The 18,953-nt window shown below is 36.3% G+C and overlaps 1 protein-coding gene across 5 annotated transcripts in view; it reads right to left on the bottom strand.

Annotated features, from left to right (window-relative positions):
* NF1 (neurofibromin 1) overlaps nt 1-18,953 on the bottom strand; it is a 104,669-nt gene that overhangs the window by 72,271 nt on the left and 13,445 nt on the right. For 2 of the 5 annotated variants that reach the window (XM_042791408.1, XM_042791410.1), the window contains exons 3-17: nt 16,724-16,807; nt 14,246-14,436; nt 11,876-11,982; nt 11,554-11,621; nt 11,236-11,311; nt 10,566-10,723; nt 9,735-9,908; nt 9,427-9,549; nt 9,056-9,130; nt 8,072-8,203; nt 7,120-7,164; nt 4,914-5,048; nt 4,329-4,442; nt 2,351-2,430; nt 894-1,017 (exon numbers count right to left, since the gene is read on the bottom strand). In XM_042791408.1, coding sequence (XP_042647342.1) covers nt 894-1,017; nt 2,351-2,430; nt 4,329-4,442; nt 4,914-5,048; nt 7,120-7,164; nt 8,072-8,203; nt 9,056-9,130; nt 9,427-9,549; nt 9,735-9,908; nt 10,566-10,723; nt 11,236-11,311; nt 11,554-11,621; nt 11,876-11,982; nt 14,246-14,436; nt 16,724-16,807 — 1,686 coding nt within the window. Of the gene's footprint in view, nt 1-893; nt 1,018-2,350; nt 2,431-4,328; nt 4,443-4,913; nt 5,049-7,119; nt 7,165-8,071; nt 8,204-9,055; nt 9,131-9,426; nt 9,550-9,734; nt 9,909-10,565; nt 10,724-11,235; nt 11,312-11,553; nt 11,622-11,875; nt 11,983-14,245; nt 14,437-16,723; nt 16,808-17,997; nt 18,087-18,953 lie in introns of all 5 variants that reach the window. The other 3 variants (XM_042791409.1, XM_042791411.1, XM_033004864.2) reach the window with 2 other exon arrangements.

Below are 18,953 nucleotides of genomic sequence, written 5' to 3'. Positions count from 1 at the left end.
ACAATTGATTTCCACTTAGAGGTCAAATGTAAACATCTTTTTGCATTCACAGAAAGCCAGAATGGCTAAGGTCTTCAGCTGCAATACATGAGATTATATTTTACAGATACATATTAAACTGGAGATGCCAAATGAAAAAGCCTACTACTCAGCACCAACACAGACAAAAAGTAGCGTTCATCAGTAAGAGCCACCAAAGTTGAAAAGAGAAGAAAAAAGCCATTTAAAGGTAAAAATCCTCTTGCTGAAAGAGAAATTTTTAGGCATGCTGTATACTACACCTAAGACAGTATCCTTCCCATGTTTGCACAGCTGATTTCTGGTCATACAGAAAAAACAGAAACCCTTTATTTTTTCCAGTCAATCTTTAATTCAAAAATAATATGGCAAGTCTGGTTTTAATTCTAGCAAGTATAGCATTACAATGTGTGTTTGGCTCGGAAAAAGTCTCGTGAGATTACTGTAAATAAGCAAGTCAAAATTCTAGGACTCACATGAGCGTGAGAGATCCAAAAAGAAATTTTTATTTCACCCATGAACAAGTATATTATATCATAACTAACTTTGCCTTTTTCTCACTTTGTGGACTATTTCTATTAGGCAAATAGGTATCAGGCACTAGGTTTCTGCAAAACATACATTTCCCAGGCAAGTAAAACAACCTGTGTAGCTAAAGTAAGGAAAAAATTCCAAACCTATCTTTGGTTAGCAATTCTAATCAAGGGTGGCTCACAAAGCACCATCTCTCAGCAGAGAGGAAATAAGAAGACAAAGTATAGATCCAGCTATTAAATCCCTTCCAATCATAAAAATAACCCGGTAAATAAAGGGAGTGACAAAAGAGAGCAATTCACTTTAATGATCCCAACAGATAGTTGTTAACATTTACTTACTTTGTTTTTTAGAAGAAATTTATTCCTACAGATGAGAATCTCTCGCAGCCACTTGAGGATTTCTGTACTGCTGAGCATCTGATGACTAGTTAGTTTCTTGCAGATATAAAAAAGCATTTGCGAACTGCAGCGAAACGAAATTCAGCATTAGCTTCGTAATCTAGTAGAAATTTTTGAAGATATTACCACATTTTACATAGAAAGAGGCAATCAGCATGAATATCCTATAAATACACTAGCATCATCTTTTACAATATATAGTAGATATAACATAGGTGTGTACTTTTAATGGCAAACTCCCCTCTGACCCTTCCCACCGCCCAGCTGGCCTTTTTAGTTCCCTAGAGGAAGTTAAGCAATTTGGGTACTTGTTAGAAGTCCAGACTCCAGGGCTGTCGATTCAGAAGTCCTCCATTTATCCACAGAACAGATACAGCACAGACAGTGGCAGTACAAGTTTACCTACACTGCTCTGACAACGTGTCTCAACTCTGTTCTGGAAGGAACACATCTAGGGATGTTCCTTCTTCATATCCATTCAGGCCTCACACTCTCTGTTAAAACTGCCAAAGGGTCCAAATTAGTGTCAATTTTAATGGGTTTTTCCCCCAGCCCGAACAGACCACAGACTCATTTCTACTACTAGAAATTACAGTAATGAGTTTCAGATATTGCCCATCTAGGTAGGGCTCAGCCCCAAGCCTATCCCATAAAAGCCCCTCGAGCCACAGCCAGCAGTCATGCAGGCCAATCTGTTGATGCTGGTAAGAGTGTTCCTCCTAGACTGCTGTTGCCTTTCTTCTAAAAGGAATATCACTACCAATTCAGATTAGATCACCAAATTAATTTTTTTAAAGATTATTTAGCTCATGCAATTCTTAGAATTCTGAGTTTACAGAGTCCTATTTTTTGGTTTAGCATTTTGTATAATTTTGCCTTTTTTGGAACTTCATTTCCCTTAATATTCTCCAAGAAATCAACAACAACAGCTGCTGTGAAGTTACACAAAGCAAGATATCTTTAAGGAATTAAATTTCTTTAAATACACAGGACAGGGCAAACTACTACCTTCATTAGGTGAGTGCTTCAGAGCCAAGATTAGCAACTCTATACTTCTAGAATTGCTTAGCATTACCCTCCCTCAGCCCCAAAAGGATAAAACAGAATGTAAACTAGAAGTAAACATTTGAATGAGGGGGAAAAGTCTCTAACTTTTCAAACTAATAATCAATTTCTACACCTTAACATCGGGCTGAAAAGAGTCATTAAGAAAGCCAGCAAAATGTTTATTTTTCTTATTAAACTTGTATAAGGAAAACATAACTTTTTAACAAATACACATCATTTTGTCTGCAGATTCATGTCAATGTTGCATAGCTTTCCCAAAATATTCTCAGCAAAAGAGAAGACAAATCAAAACAGCTATTTCTCCAATTTACAAAAGTTAACTTACATACCTTATTTCCCAGAATGTTTCTATAGGTGCATCAGGATTCCACAGGTCAATGCTGTCTAACTGGTGAAGAACTAGCAAGGCCTAAATTCAAAACATAGTAGTTTCACTTAAAGGAGGAAATTCACAAAGAGAAGTAGGTGCAATCATATATCAATTACATTGTTTTAAAAACAACAAAAGATATAAGAAAGATTTTATATAGAAGACCAATAGTTCATTGTTAGTCTGTGTCAGAAGTATTTCAGTCTGTATTACATATTTATGATCCAAACCTAGAGGCTTTACCTTGCATTTCCACACATATCCACACAAAACACATGGACACAATGTTTTTAGTAGTTACTTAATGTCCAGCTGTAAAAAACAATGTAACCAATCCTACCCATATAAACTGTAGCAGCAGCAGCAACAACAACGTGTCTGTAGTTCTAGCTCTTTGCCAAGTCAGAACAGGCAAATATTTTGCTCTTTGTAACCACTCCCCACACAAGTGAAAACTTAGACAAGACAAAGTTCTGACCATATCCGAAAGCATATTGGTGAACTATGACCAAAATTTTAATCTCTACTTTTGATTTAGTGCGATTCACTACAAAGTTCTCAAAAATCAATTACTTATAAATTAGCTGAAGACAATTTTCAGAAGAAATCATAGCTGATAAAAAAATAAACTGGTCAAAGGCTAAGAATAAACAGAAAATTATGGATTATGTTTATCCTTAATTATATCAAGCAACTGCAGCAAACAATCCCTTATGTCACCTATTATTTGTCTGATATGCAGGCAAATAAATTTTTACTCTGGTGAAAATACAAGTTAAGGACAGAAATATGGCGAGTCCTAACTACTTTTTCTGACAAGATTTTTTAAAAACGTTCGGTGCAAAGGAATTGTTGGAATACTGTTAAAAGTGAATTTAAAAAAAAAAAAAAAAAAAAAATCAAAAAACAACCAACCATAGTGTTCTCCAACCATATTTAAGTAGTTATTTCAAATTGCTCCCTAGCTTAAACAAATATTACAGAACTTATTTACTAACCTACTAGTCAAAAACAGACACAAGAGGCCCATCCTCCACTAGTTAAGCCAACAATCAGGTAGATTAGGTCAAGATCAATAAAGACTCAAGACTGAACAGTAGTCCAAAACTACATTAACACAATGGCCAAAACTTTTCAATCTTTAAGTTCCTGTAAACGACCATAAGGTTGTTACTACCCAACATAAATTTCCTCAGAGACTTTCACATTGAAAATGATTATTCTTACACAAGAAATATTCTCGAATTCTACCATAAAACTATCAAAAAAGATCTATAACAGTAAAATCTTTCTGTTCCATTATGCACAAGGAGAAGCAGCTGAACCCTGCTCTCAGTGTATATGAGGTGCTCTGGGGGCCCATCATGATGAAAAACATACAAATGTTACAAGTGAACTGGGGAAGTCACAGAATCAGAAACTTTGCATGGAAAGGCTAAAAATCAGAAGTAACTTTGGTGGATTTGTTAGCGTCTTCAGTCAAAGCTGGCGGGAAGAAGATTTCAGTAGCCTTAAAGTATCTTATCCGTCCCTCCCCCGCATCCAGCCTTCTCTGATTCACAGCGGACGACAGGACCAGCCGCTGCATCAGGCATTTCTCTCACAGCCATTTAAAAAACAGAAGAGAAAGAGCAAGCTTAATGGTGCTCTCTGCAAAGATGGAACAGAGAACTGTCAACCGTATTTGATCATCACCAGGGATGAACAAACCACACAGAGGTGCAGGGTAGTCAGAGGGCAGTATGAATTGCTTTTTTAAATTTTCCTGCAGGCTTCTCCTGTAAAATTTCCAGTGCAGGAGACATTTAGAAAAAGATCAACACAGACCAAACTCTAAATCAGAGAACTTCATAGCTAATCAATACTTCAGAGCTTCTACAAAAGTCTTGATTTGTCTCTGTACTAATCACTTGGCATAGAGAACATTAACCCCTTACCTCCATGGCTTCTTGTGCTATATCTGGCATGCTGGATTGCGGAACAAGTTGTACAAGGCCTGTAATTAATTCAGCCGTGCTACCTTGCGTCTCAGGCCCTTGCTTCTTTGGATTCTACATCGCAAAAAGGAAAGCAAGTTTAAGTTGTAAAATTGTGTCATGACTGGCCATGCTACTGTCCGCTACAGCAGCGTTCCTGTAATGAAGTTAGGTGGATTTCTGGATCTTTAAGAGAGCATCTCATGGTTTTTTAAGCTATGAGACCCCTAGTATATCGCATCTTTGACAGAATTTAAAATATTTTAAACAATAAACAAAACAGAGAAAATGGAAGATCTAAGACCACATCTGTCTGTCTACTCATTGAAATTATGACTAATTTCCCCCACACCCCTTATTTTAATTTTCTTCTTGTTCTATTCCCCTCTTCTCCCTACTGCCTCCCACCTGAAAGCACAGAAGCATTATAATCAGAGAAAAGAATGAGTAGGGAAGTATCCTAGATGCCAGGTTTATGTTTTTAATTTTTATTCATTTAATAACTTCAAAAGTAGATTTTACTATGAATTAGTTTGATATACTTACACACAGCAAAAGCTTTGGATCAGCATGGATCAGTTTTACCAAGGATAACAGCAAGAACTTGTAGCTTCTGGTTTCCAAATCAGTAGGTTTCTCTTTAAATTTAAGGCTTGTCATTTTCTCCTTAAACGTAAGACTCTGGCAGAAGGAAAAAATCACAGTCATTGTCAGTGAGATAGTCTACATAGTTATAATTAAAGATCTTATGAAATGTATTGCTTTTATAATCTATAATTAATTGAAAAGTTTAAAAGTAAAATTCAGTCAAGTATAGTCACATAGCTTTCTACTTTAAAATCCCCTTCTACGTATGCATATGCTATCACTTGATTATAGCTTTAAAGTTTCCTTAAGAATTGTTTTAGTGAGCTGCATGTGTACAAAAGAAAAAAATGTAGAAAAAGAAAAATAAAGGGACTGAAAGAATTTACAGGGATTTTCTCTGGTCTGAGAAGGAAATAAAAAAAGTGTTTCCAAGCAAGCTTGAATACATGAGATGGTAGGAAACTTTTTTCTAAAGGCAAAATGTTCTCTCTATTTTCTGACATAGTCACAGTCCAGATGATGATAGCCACTACCTCTGAAAAAGGAATCTTTCAGTTTTCACAAGGTACACAGTGCATTGCTTAAATAAATAATAATAATTAAAAAATCTAGCTTCATCCGAAAGATCAGTAAATTACTTCTGTAGCAGTCAACTTCCTTATGTAAAATGGAGGACATGTTAAGGTACGTATTGAGAGTTCAGATAAGGTGTTTTGGTTTGACTCCAGTGTGAACTATATCATGTTCTGCTACTGATTTTCACAAAACAGAATCCAGGCAGCAACATGACCGATACATTTAACAAATCGCCACACACGGTGTTGGCTGTGAAATAAATGTATATGCATGCTACCAGTTGTAAGGATTGCAAAAATTGAGTTTATGCTTCAATCCTAGAGTGTGTACAATCCTTCAAAGTGAACCACCCTCTTGTATGGCAGTCAGTTTCTTCTTCTCAACAAAAATAATCTGGATGCACGCTGAAGTCTGTGAAAAATACTACAAATATATATATGTGTGTGTATATAAATACACACACACATATAAATACATGTATTAAAAAATACGAACTTGCGTTAATTGGTCCCCAGTACCTCCAAAGATAAAGGATTTTCATCTCTATCCAGTAAATTTACAGAATTTTTATTTTCATTAATTAAATCTTGTATCAGCAGAGATTAAATTACTATTTTTACTTACAGCTACCGAAATAGTTATGAGACTAACTTGGACAAAAAAATTGCCCTTGTGGATATTCAACACAATACAGAATACAACGCTCTTTAGAAACTCAGCTTTTTAAACTATTTTGTCTAGTTTATTATTTGCAAAGATCTCAAACAGTAACATGAACTTGGTTTTCATTTTCACTAAACATAGAAGTTTTGAACAAAACACCCCCAAACCCCAGCTTGAAAGCATCCTCACGGTAACTGAAGAAGAGATACGACATTGTATAATTAAATTCTACAGGAAATCAGACCTCATGCTATTTTGCTAAATGGTTATTGTGAATATATATAGAGTCAAATCTATCACATAAAAAGTATCTGATCAAGAAATTAATACCACACTGGTAAACTAATTCTGTGCTAAACCTTAGTTTGCTACAGTTAAGGGAATTCTGAGAAGAGGCACATGGCAAAAGAAGCTGATTTGTTTCTGTGAAGCAACAGATTTACTTCACACAATCAAAACTAAAGACTGTCAATAAACAAAGAGAGGGACATGACTGCTCTCTGCAAATACATCCAGGGGATAAACACGGGCTTGAAGCTAACAGACAACATTGGAACAAGAACAAACGGGGATAAGTTAAGACAGAAATAAGTTCAGGCTGGAAATTAGAAAATGGTTCTAACCACCAGAGCAGAGAGACTCTGGAAGAGCATCATGATGGAAAAGTAAGGGGCGGAAAGAAAAGAACAGAACCAACAAAAAGCCTTTCCTTCTAGGAAGGAGCTCAACTGGTGGTGAAAGGGATCGCCCTGCAATTGCCCAGAGCAGCACTGAAGGGGTCTCCTCCAGTCCTGCACTCTTACGTGAAACACGCTACCGCCTTCTGTATCCCAGCTGAAGTGAGGTGACTGCAGTGGTAACTATGCACAGAAAAGTCAGAGCAAGGAAAGGCTTTTCTGCGGTAGTTACAATGGGTCATACTTACAGCAACAGAGGCCCACTGCCATGCAAAACAGTGACTGGTTGGCATCTGACCATGTGAGCGACAGCAGCCAATAAGAACGGAAAATAAGAAGCAGAAGACAAAGCACCACCAATCAATGTCAGAGTTGCCATTACAATACGCTGCTATTTTCTCAACAGATGAATACATACATGTAAAAAGCAAGTTAAACACGTTGTAGCTTTCAACTAAAGGTATTTTGATCATTTGCTTTCATTTGAGAAGCCCAATAGGAATATTTTCATGTATCATTTTAGGCCTTCTAAAACAACCAACCAAGTTCACTTGACACATCAAAAGTCCTAAATGGAAAGTTCAGAAGAAAGGCAACGCAGCTGCATGTGAACTTACTAAAAAAATTTGGATGAACTAAAAATCTGAATTTAGTCAAGACTTTTCCCAAGTCAACCAAGAATATTGACTTTATTTCATAATGCTTGAAAAATCTTTTACTTTGTTGTGGTCAACAAGACCGATCAACTTGCTCAACAGAAAGCAAGACAAATGAAGAGATACTCATGCCAATCATGGTAAAAGCACTGCAGTTTTCAGAAAGTATCTTCACATATAGAGTGCTTTTGTTTTTCAGATTAAACAAGAAGGGACGTATTACCTAGCAATTCACACAGCAAGAAAGCTTAAAATGAACAGGTAGTCACAGAGGACAGTTACAGAACAAATACTTCTACGTTGCCAGTTTAAAAGCAGCATGAAAACTGAGAGACATACATCACTAACTGACTAGAAACAGTTAGTCAATACACCAAAACCTGCAAGGTTTACAGAGCAAGTATGGCTCTCTGTTGCTTTTTGGATTGCAATGTTCTTCCCCCCTCTAGTTTCCAGTCTAAAGTTAATGAATAAAAAAGCTGGAATGGAATGGAGACACATGAAAGACAGGCTTGTGTTTTAACAGCTTGTTTAGAAGTCTTACCGGAGTCATGCGAATGGCTGGGTGTGCCCCACAGCCTTGAACAGCTTTGTGAAGGGTCTCGCTGAACATGCTGCGAAGCTCCATGGAATGGCAGTACACGGCGTCGATCTTGGGCCACCAGTCCAGCGCAGACTAGAAAGAAAACACAGAAATGCTCAAATGTTAAGCTGGTAATAGGCAAGTTAGAGTATGATTTATTTTAGACTCCTAGAAGTTACAAAACCTGTAGCATAACTAACCTTTACACATGAGCATTTTACAGTTATTGCCAAATGATAATTTTGCATTCTCATCACGAAACTCAATATTTAAGTGAGTTGTAACAGAAGCAACACTTCCAACTTAGCTGCTTACTATATTGCTCTTCTTTCTGAACAAGCACAAACTACGAAACCATAAATGCAGGAAACCATGGAAAGTATTTCTGAATAGTATAAAAATTAAAGTAATATTTTAGTTACTTAAAGCTCAACTACAAATTGAAGATGAACAACTGCACAAACTTCCAAAATATTTTTGGCACTCAGCTTTATTACAATTTTACACTCTGTAAATTCATACTGGATCAAATCCCTGAGCAAAATCATGAGGCCAGCTCTTCCCCTAAATTCCCACGTCAATATACTAGAAGTAGCAGAAGGTGGTGTAACTACGCATGTCCTGAGAGTGCTTCCATATATCAATAAAACGATACCTACTATAAAACCAGAGAACGTACGATTCATTTGCCATCCTATATTAGAGGGTATTAAAACCTATTTATACTGAAATTTTAGACTGAAATACAAGTTCTCAAACTGGGAATCCAACTGGTGGACAGCAGGAACAACGATTTCTATGTCCTTCCTTACCAGCAAGCAGCTCTTGCTGCATGGATACCTGCAACAAGATTTGGTCTACTATTCAAATTGTATTTAATAAGCAGATATTGATCTGAATAGAAGCCACAGATTGCTGGGCTGATGAAATACTTTCAGAACTTACATTTGTGATTATTCGGTGGAGTGAATTTACTAGTACATAATGGAATGTTGATGGGGAATTCTGTGCCAAGCAGATCTACAATAAAAATACATAAAAGCCATTTAGGAACATCTTTGTCTTTGACATCTTTCTTATCACACTGAATAACACACTGGAGCCTTTTATTAAATTGACAAAGCTGTCAAATCTACAAGAGAAAGTCTAATCAGCTGAGAAAAGGTTTATAAAAACATGCAGGGATTTATTACTATGGGATATTTACACTGTTGATCTTATTTATAAGCGTCTAGCTGCTGTTAGCATATCTTTTTATTACTGACAGGTCATCTATAGTACATGGAGAACGAGTTACCTGTAAGCAGTGTTCTCACCTTAAAGTGTTGGTTATTATGCGGGTTTATGCGGAAGCAGGAAACCAAGCAGTCAATCATAAGGTCTACATCTGCATTTTGATTGCCTCTTGAAAAAGGTTTGCTTGGATTAAACAGCAAATTCTATATATTTCAAAAAAAAACCAGGAATATATAAATCAAATACCAAGATTATTCTTGTCTACTTCCAATACAAAACTTTCCACTGAAAACACACTATGGTATTCAACTAAGGAGAAATTAAAAATTTATTTCAGTATTTTAAAATTTAAATTTTTTCATTGCAATTAGGAAATAGATATTTTTACCTTAAGATCTACTACCATGGACTGCACTAGTAGGAAAATGACAGAATTATCTTCCCAGTTGATGTAGGTAGATGCTTTGCACAATTTAACACAAGCAATAGCAGCACTTTCGGTCAGCTGTCTGCTCCCACTGTGGCCTGCAAGTGCCTTCCTGAGATTGTCCAGGAACAGTTTCTGCACAATTCAAATTAGGAGTAGTTATAACCAGAGCTCTGGTAATCTGTGGTCAGAGTTTTTAGATCCTTAAATATTAAAAACAAACAACACTGCACTTTCTGATCAGAAATCATGGATATTGGGATTGCAAAAAGCAACGTGATGCAGTATTCTGGAGAAACGTTATGTTTAATAAAGACATTAATTTTGAATGATCTAGGGCAATCAGAATGGCACAAAGATAGATGGTTGTTTACTCTTAACCATAATGCTTGAGCCCCATCAAATTCAACATCTGCTACAGGTACTGCAATTATGGAACACACGGTGCACACACTGCAGAAACCTGAACAGTACAACACGGGCCAGCTAGAAGCAATGCTAAGTTTGCTACTGGAGGAGGCAGGGGAAGTCACAACACTGAGATTCAAATCTCCAAAGAGATGTAGAAGTTCTGAAATAACATTGGTTGGGACATACTATCTATGAATTATTGACAGTGGAAGAACGTTTGTTAGGCGAGAACTTAAAAAGGATGCATAAATTTACATACGGAACTGTAACATGCTTTTTAGGCAAGAAAGGCAAAATAAAATACATGCTGTATTTCAGCTAAGCAAAACCAAGTATCCTCTAGAAATCAGAATCAGAATTCAGATACTCTTCTTCTCTTACCTTATTCATTTTAGTTTCCTCCACCACATCCTTTGCTATATCTTGGATGATCTCTGGACACAGGACCAGGAGTATGATTTGCAGTGGCCAAACTGCTGCTTTACGTTTTGTGCTTTCAGCAAAGCCATCCACTAAGTCAAACAGCTTCTCTGCACAATCTGCATAAAATATAACCCCACGTTCAATACCAATTTTAATTATGAAAAGAATAGGTATAAAAGAGCAGAGGGATAGCTCCATCTACACAGAAAAAAAAGTTGTTTTGCACATTACTGGCATGCTACTGGGGATAAAATGGTCTCAACCCAGTTAAAGACACAGTTTATTTGAAAATATAAATTTTCCTCTCTTTTTGACTAGAGACAAATACAGGAGATGTTCTCTTTTAAGTTTTTTTCCTGAATCAAGATAAAAAATATATATTTAAAGAGTTTCCATCTTTTGGGTTTTATTTCTTTGTGTTGTGAACCACAAAATGAATCTCTTTAAAAGGTGAGGCAGGAGAGAAAAGAAGATAGCAATATATCCCTGCCTGCCCTGACAAAGGTTGACAGAAATCTGTTTCTTGTTTGCAGACTGCACAAGAAGCAAAGAAGGCACAAAATGCAAGAGAATGTGGGGATGTCTGAGAAATCAATTTTTGAACACTACATCATTTGTTATGCCTTACCAGCCATGTCAGTCTGTGGTGTTTGATACAGCTTTGTGAATTCATCAGGATAGTTTTCCACCCAGTTCCAAAATGCCTGCAGATAATGCAAAACATCCCTTACATTCCACAGCTTAAGAATATTTTTTCCGAATTACATATTTAAATGAAGAAAGATTTTACTCTTATTTCTAATCACTCGACATTTCTTGCAAAATATATGTGCATCGGAGGGATCAACTTACATTTTACAATAAACTACTGAATTGTAACTATTCTTAAACTAGAGAAAGTCTGCAAATAAGCAATGAAACAGAAGGTAAATATTAAAATACTTACCTTTTCAAGACTGTTGATAACAGCTAACTGAGCTACTTTCTTAAGGGCTTTAAACTTGAATACAGTCTCTGCAAAGGTAAAAGATTTCTGCATTTAGAGAAGAAATTTGGTTCTAAAAAGAAACACAGATTATAGAAGACATTTGAAGTGCACAGGAATTTTTTAAAAAATTTCTTTATGGTACTTAAGTATTTTGGTAAATATATGATTATTTGGAGTAAAACACAGCAATAAAGAAGGATATACATATCAATAGCATTGTGTCATCTCTAACTAGCCATATTCAGATACAAGTATTACAAGACACAGGCTCAAATCATACCTTGCAAGAGTCGTTTTAGTTTTGAACAATCCACACTGATGTACTGTAAAAGTTCAATATCATGAACGTCAGCATTATCTTCTGAACAAACAGTCAGTTCCTGCAATCTAAAAATATGCAAAGTAAACTAACTTCACAATCAGATTATGTCAGATAGGTACGAACACACACCTCTGGTTCTATACATTTGAATAGCAGGAGAGTACTATATGATGTCCTCGTATAATACAGTCTCCTCAAATAAACTTTTCCAAGTTTAGAAATGAAAGATGGATCTTGCATGAATAAGAGTTAATATTACAGTCTTATTCCATCCTCATACTGAAAATGGATCTAGAAATACCAGCGAGTCTTACAAAATGCCAATACCATCTGTTGATAATCTGTTTATGCCCCAGGTTTGCCTAAATCCTTCTGTTATATACCATACTGCAGCAGTAATCTTGTCATCTTTTCAACTAAATATTAAATTAATGGAATCATGACACCTTTAGACTACTGCTCCTTAACAGCAAGTTTTGCCCCAGCTTATTTCTCAAGAGTAAAGCAGGGACTGATGGCACTTAGTATCACTGAGGTGAGCTACAACCATTCTTTGTAAGCTAAAGAAGGTCCACGTTTTTCTGGCTTAAACAAACAGTGTGAAGTTTAAACTCAATGGCATCTTTTCACACTTTTTTACTAGATGAGTTACTAAATACCTCATCAGATACTAAGCCACTAATAACTAAATCATATGTTCTCACAGACTGAAGATTGCCATGTCTTGTTCCAAAGCTACAGATGTGTTTTAGACATGGAATGCGATTTCTAGTACTACACACAAAAGCAGTTCTTCATTTCTTCAACGCCAGGGAAACTTAACAGCCCTCGCTGGGAATGGGAAGGTCCCCACTGCTGTGCTTTTCATGCCAAAAATCCCCCAGCTGCTGTACAAGGCCTAGAAATATGCCTAAACAGGAAGCACGGGTCAAAAGATCAGCAACGCTAACTGTCGGCAAGCTGACCCCTGTGGGGATCAGCAACAATTGGGCAAATATTTAACTATTTATGTACAAGTCATTCTGAAGTGAAAAACAGGTTAGGGAAAAAGCATTACGTTCCAGCTCAAATGGATGGTAAGAAGGGCTCTGGTGCTTGAGAGCTAAACCATGCTACAGACATACAAATAAATACAGATCCATGGACTAGATCCAAGGACTGTCAAAAACTTCAACTGAAAAATACTTCCTATAAAAGGAGCAAAAGAAATGGCTTCCATTTCCATAAGCAACAAAACATAATCAACCTATTGAGTAAAACCACATCCTCCACCCTGGCTGCCAAGTCTATGTTCTTGAAACAGAAGTTATTATCAAAGGCTCTGTAAAAGTTTTTAATATACTTAAATTTTCAACTTATTAAATAATTTTAGATTGATTTCCAAAATGTTGGAGTGGAACTCTTTTTACATTATAAGGAATATATAAATCTTTGTTTCAATTAAATTGGCACACTCATTGCTATGTGACCACATAAGGCTGCCCAAGCTCCACTTCTAATAAATCAAGGATGATGCTAGCTGTAACAAAGTGTAACACGAGCTAAGCTACTTCAAGCAACTTTCAAAAAACATCAAAGTATTTCAGTAATAAAAAGCTTAATACACAACTCTAGTGGATTGCTGAAGCATCAGAAGGATCTGGAACAGGGCAAAAAGAGCAAATAGATGGAAACTTTGGACCTGTCTCTCTTCTCACTTAGAATGGCAGAAAAGACAGTTATTTTTGCAGTTAATGTGCTGTGATATTCAAGTCAGCCAAATGGGTCCTTCCCAACAACTAACAAACAGTCCAGCTGTTTTGCCCCCTTCAGGCATAAAATAGATTTAAGGTAAAAGCCTTCAAGCAGGAAAAATTAGGAAGGAAACCAGTGTTGGGGCTGCAGCAGAGCTGCAGACATTCCGAAATTTTGCATTCTAAATTTGTACGTAAATGGATACAACCCATTGCCTTCAGCATCCTTTTTTTTTCGGAACACCTTGCATCACAAGAATTGATTTAACCTATTCAGCTGAGTTGTTATTCTTTTCACTCCACAACAGCATTTGACTTGTACTTATGAAAACAAATTAAAAAAAGCAATAAATGCAGCTCTCAGAAAATATGCTGGCAGTAACCTGGAATGGATATGAAACAGGTTCATCTTGTAACCTGAAACTCCAGTAAAATTTTGGAAGGTAGAGGGAATTTCACTTAAGAACTATCTTGTTAAATACCATTTGAACAGGTAACTTTTCTGAAATTAGAAAGACTACAATTCATGGCATGTTCTAGACACCAGTATGTAGATCATCTAATACACTGAGTCAAGCTACTGAAAAACACCTACCTGGTGGAAATGCGGCTGAACACAGCATTAAAGTTATTGCAGCTGAGAGAAAAAAGAACCCCAGAGGCAGAATTACGTAGTTCAGCTGCGTGCTGGTTCCCTTCACGGTAAGTGTGGATGAAGTGGCAGATTTCTGGCAGCAACTGTTTTACCAGCATGGTCTCATCTAGTCGCATGGTATCCTTTGGTTGCTGAAAAGAAACATTCAATATTTCATGAAATTCTGTTTTGTAGGTTTGGAGGCAAAAAAAAATGGACCATTTGCCACTACTAGGCACAGGACCTGAATCTAAACTTCTCATTCTGCCTGCAGGCTACCACTGACCGTAGTGTAAGTAGTCTACATAGAAAAGGCTTCCCTCCATTTGAACAACCACCTGTATCATTCAAACCATTGTACATTTTCAGTTAAGTCCCCAGAATATGTAGGACAACAAGTTGATCAATGTAATCAAGTATCAAGCAAAATATCAAATTAGTTTTTGAGGTAAAACACATTTCTGTTTTGCTGAATGCACCCTGTGTGAAATCGGAGTGAAATACTGGCAATTAAGCATTAACTATTTCAGCTTTGAATGGAAGTTCAAAGAGCAAAGACCCACCCTTACTTCTCTTCTGGGTAGTATTCTAACCACTATACTTTGACAGCAAATATTTTATATAAAAAAATGACCCAGAAAAGAAGGTGCTTCTCCCTTGCTGTTGCCTGGGATTGCTCTATATGAGTCAAAAATGGCTTAGCTTTCCTACAAAAAGAAAAATCTAATTTTTGCAAGTTTGCACAGTATGAGGCATAAGGAAACTATTTACAAAAGAATTCAAAGTGAAACTTTGCTCTACTAAGAGCAAGTTTTAACAGAAGGGTCAGCATTAAAGCTTTCTAAAATTCTACCAATGAATTTACCATAGGGAATTGGGAAGTTTTAGAGACTCCCACTTAGTTGACCCGAGTCCTGTTGCCATGAGAACTTGATGAAACATTGAGCAAGAACAGCGAGCGAGAAATATGTCTGAAGATATCACAGAACACAACGCTCTTTGTATAGAACTTTGGCTCAGTCCTATTAAACATATACTGGCTCAACTTGCTCTCATTTGAATTGACAAAGCAAGAAGTATTCAGCACAATTTTATGCTGTTCAGATACTGTCATCCGTCAGGAAAAAGCCATTACTATTGTTTCAAACAATATGCATGTAAGAAATACTTTTAAATAATTAATTTCTTAAGTTAAAGCTGGTTTTCTGACTCACTGCATCAAAGACAAAAAGTGCCAAAAAGAGGTATTTACCTCAACTGTAAAAGCTGACAATTATTCTGGAAGATGTATTTACCTGGATCTTTTGTGAATTTAGAAGACTCCACAATTATTCAGACTATTTTAGTACTGTAATATAAGATATGCTGCTTGACAAATCTAACCATAATAAGGTCATTACCTTATAAAGAAAGAACCTTCAAAAGCTGTTGCAGGAAAACAGCAAAGACCTTAGATGATTTCATGACATTCATCCAGGAATACAGCTTTAAAAAAAAAATTCCTTTCTTGTTAAAGGAATAAACCATTGCAAATCTTGCTCACAGCGAAGTTTGGCTTTTCAATTACACGGTTTAGCACAGTAAGTTGTACAACTGCTCCCATCCCAAAGGTAATAGCAAACTGCCGTGCAGCACAGCTGATAGGAAACCTCAGCACTGGAGTCCCAGTGGAAGTTTGGACAGTTACACTAATGTAATCTAGGAAACACCTGCAAATGTAATCTTTAAAATAGCGATAGCAAACTTTCTGCTGTATATACAAGTACATGAAAAATTACTTCAACAAATTAAAGTTTTAAGAAATTCAAAGAAAAATCAACACTGTATGCAGAAAATTTAGTAGTATAAAACTTAAGTACTTGTACTGAATTATCTGCTATTTTTAACATGATTTACCATCCCATTACCTTTTTTGTTTAAATTGTGGGATTAAGAAGTTTTGATGCATCTATTGAAAAAATAATGAACAGAATATGCCACAAGAATTCAAAGCTTATAAAAACCTAGCGAAGCTTCATAACCAATCTAATTCTTCATTTCTGTTTGTGTCTTCCCTCATTCCAGTTCACACATGTCTCCGAGTACAGTTGTCTGCAATTCTTTTTAACAAACTATTAAAAGAAAGTTATTATTTATAACTCTACAAATTACTTGAGTAGTGGGAAGAGCAAATGCAAAGGTTTAATCTACTTAGCTGAAAAAAGATCACTAATTTTAGGCAAGAAAAAAGCACCCCACAAGTCCTTAATTTACCAATTATATCAACTACTTGCATTTATAGGAAGTTTTTGTATTCTTTAAATGGCATTAATCCTACTTTGCTCTAAATCAGATGAGTTTTAACTTTAGCACCAGCAATAATAGATACACAAGCATTTGACTTGTACTCTCTAACTCATTTGATTCCAACTTAGCAATTACTTATGCAAGCCTACTCACCCCTGCCAGACATTTTTCCAGTGTATCCAAGATAATCAGCTGAGATAGATATAAATTCTTTTCAGCAGTTTCTCCAAATATTCTCTAGAAGCAGAAAGAATATGGATTCATCTGAGACACAGAAATTTGACTTGTAACTCATTAAAGTAATGTAGCAAAGTGGTACAGTAAGTTATGGCTCCTTTACTGCTCTGGTTTTGAGTTTAGCAATAAAACCAGCAAAAATTAGATTAAGGAAGGAATTAAAAGCTTATCGCTGAAGAAATATCTTTGTCCAGTCTGCAAAGCCAAATGCTCATAAGGAACAAACAGCTACCGCAGAGTAAAAGTGGAGGTACACTGCAGCCCCTTACCTTCACAGCCCTATCATTTAGTCAGAAAAGGTTATACCTCTTCAGAAAGTATTTTGGTATCAATTACTGCTGACTCTTTTCCAATTACGTATGGCACTGCCAACATCTTAAGAGAACTGATGTTACAACAAACACATAACGACACGCTTATTAGAGTGTTGCAGAATTCAGCACAAACCACAGGAAGAAACACATGAGACCCTCCAAGATGCCACACTTCAGCTACAGGACAAAAGCAGAGCTCCTTCGGGTGTTTATGCTAGCACCCAACTTCACTGCCAACAGCAGTCACTAGTTCCAGCAATAATAAGACAGCAAAATAAAGCAGAAAAGATTTAGCCGAAAATATATTGGTACTACTGCCTACACATAGAACACGTGTAGAAGTCACCCAAAGGAAGTTATATTTTAAATCACGGGAGAGGTTAGCTCAACTAAGTTCCAGCAGAGTGCAAACCCTCAAGCCCTTTTCCTAAACTAAGACCATTACGACAGTCTATTGGTCTGTTTTGTTTCAGCTATACAAATCCTTCAAAAATACTGCTGATTCATACAGTAGCTCAGTCCAAATATTGACATTTTTAGCTAGGTCCTTCCTCTAAAAATCTATATATCATATAGAGAAACTCATTTTAACTGTATAGTTTTCACATTTATCAGACAATCATCTTGCACATCAACACATTCCTTCATGCCTATGGAGTTTAATTAAAATAAATTCTCTCAAAAGGTATTACAGGTAGCTTCAAGCAGCCTAAAATCCCTGGCAGCAGGGCAACCTATTTTCTGATTTTATCAGTCTTTTGTAATGTTTTAGCAGATGCACATCTCTGTACAACCGGCACCCAAAAGAGCTCACTGCAAACTATCTTACTAAAACCATTAAAAAAAAGTACTGCTAGAGTTTACCAGTTCTGTTACCTGGTTGTGGGGATTCCACATGATCACAAGTCACACGGCTTCAAAACTCAATGAACTAAACTTTTCTCATGACAAATCCAAAACCAGACCTTCCATTAAAAAAAAAAAAAAAAAAATTCAAACTGCATCTTTCTCCTCATAAAGGATTCCTAAACTTTCCATTTACCCAACTTGATGGTAAAATTATTTTTCTAGAGTCAACACTATGGACATCCACATTAATTTTTTTTTTCTTCTCTAGGTTTCTCTTCCCTTTGGTTCCACTGAGATCTATTTTAAATGACAGTTTTAGTGATGTTGACAAGTCAAATACTTTGATAGATTTCAGAAATCATTTTATGGTTCCCTTGGAGGCAGAAGAGAAAACGAGTATGCAGAAGGAAACCATCTACTAAGACACTTAGCTCTAAAGATTTCTCTTTGAGAACTTGTAGAAAAATCACCTGGAACCTCATCCCTTCACACCAGTCTACTGCCCTCAAGTATCAGCATTAAGTGGTGTAATGAGAGGCTGTGATCCATAGCAAACAATAAATGGAAGAGATGTGCATCGCTCCCACACATATTTCATTTATTTTTCTTACTGACTAGTAAGGTATCCCTTTGGAGGTATGAGTCTATGGTGGCAGTATTAGACAAGAGACTGTTTTCAAAGATTTTTCTTCCAAGGTTCTGACTGAAATTCACCTGGTTGTTAAAATATGTATGTATACATAGATATTTTTTTTTTTTATACACACACACACACGCAAATGCTAAAACATATAAACAGCCTGGAAAATTCAAATAGCACTAAGTTTTAAATCCTTTTCCCTTCTTCCTTTCCCAAAACGATTCCTGGCAGGACAGATGAGGGGGTAAAAAAAAAAGCCTTCCTAGCGCTGCTGCTCAGCAGCTCCTTTGCCCTGCTGCATTCCTCCTCTACAGATGTTGCTAGCATGGCTTCCCTGGGTAAC

The sequence above is a fragment of the Tyto alba genome, unplaced genomic scaffold (assembly GCF_018691265.1).
Source record: "Tyto alba isolate M040663 unplaced genomic scaffold, T.alba_DEE_v4.0 Super-Scaffold_19, whole genome shotgun sequence".
NCBI lineage: Eukaryota > Metazoa > Chordata > Aves > Strigiformes > Tytonidae > Tyto > Tyto alba.
The sequence above is the reverse complement of the archived record's forward strand: the minus strand, read 5'-3'. Positions and strand labels throughout refer to the sequence as shown.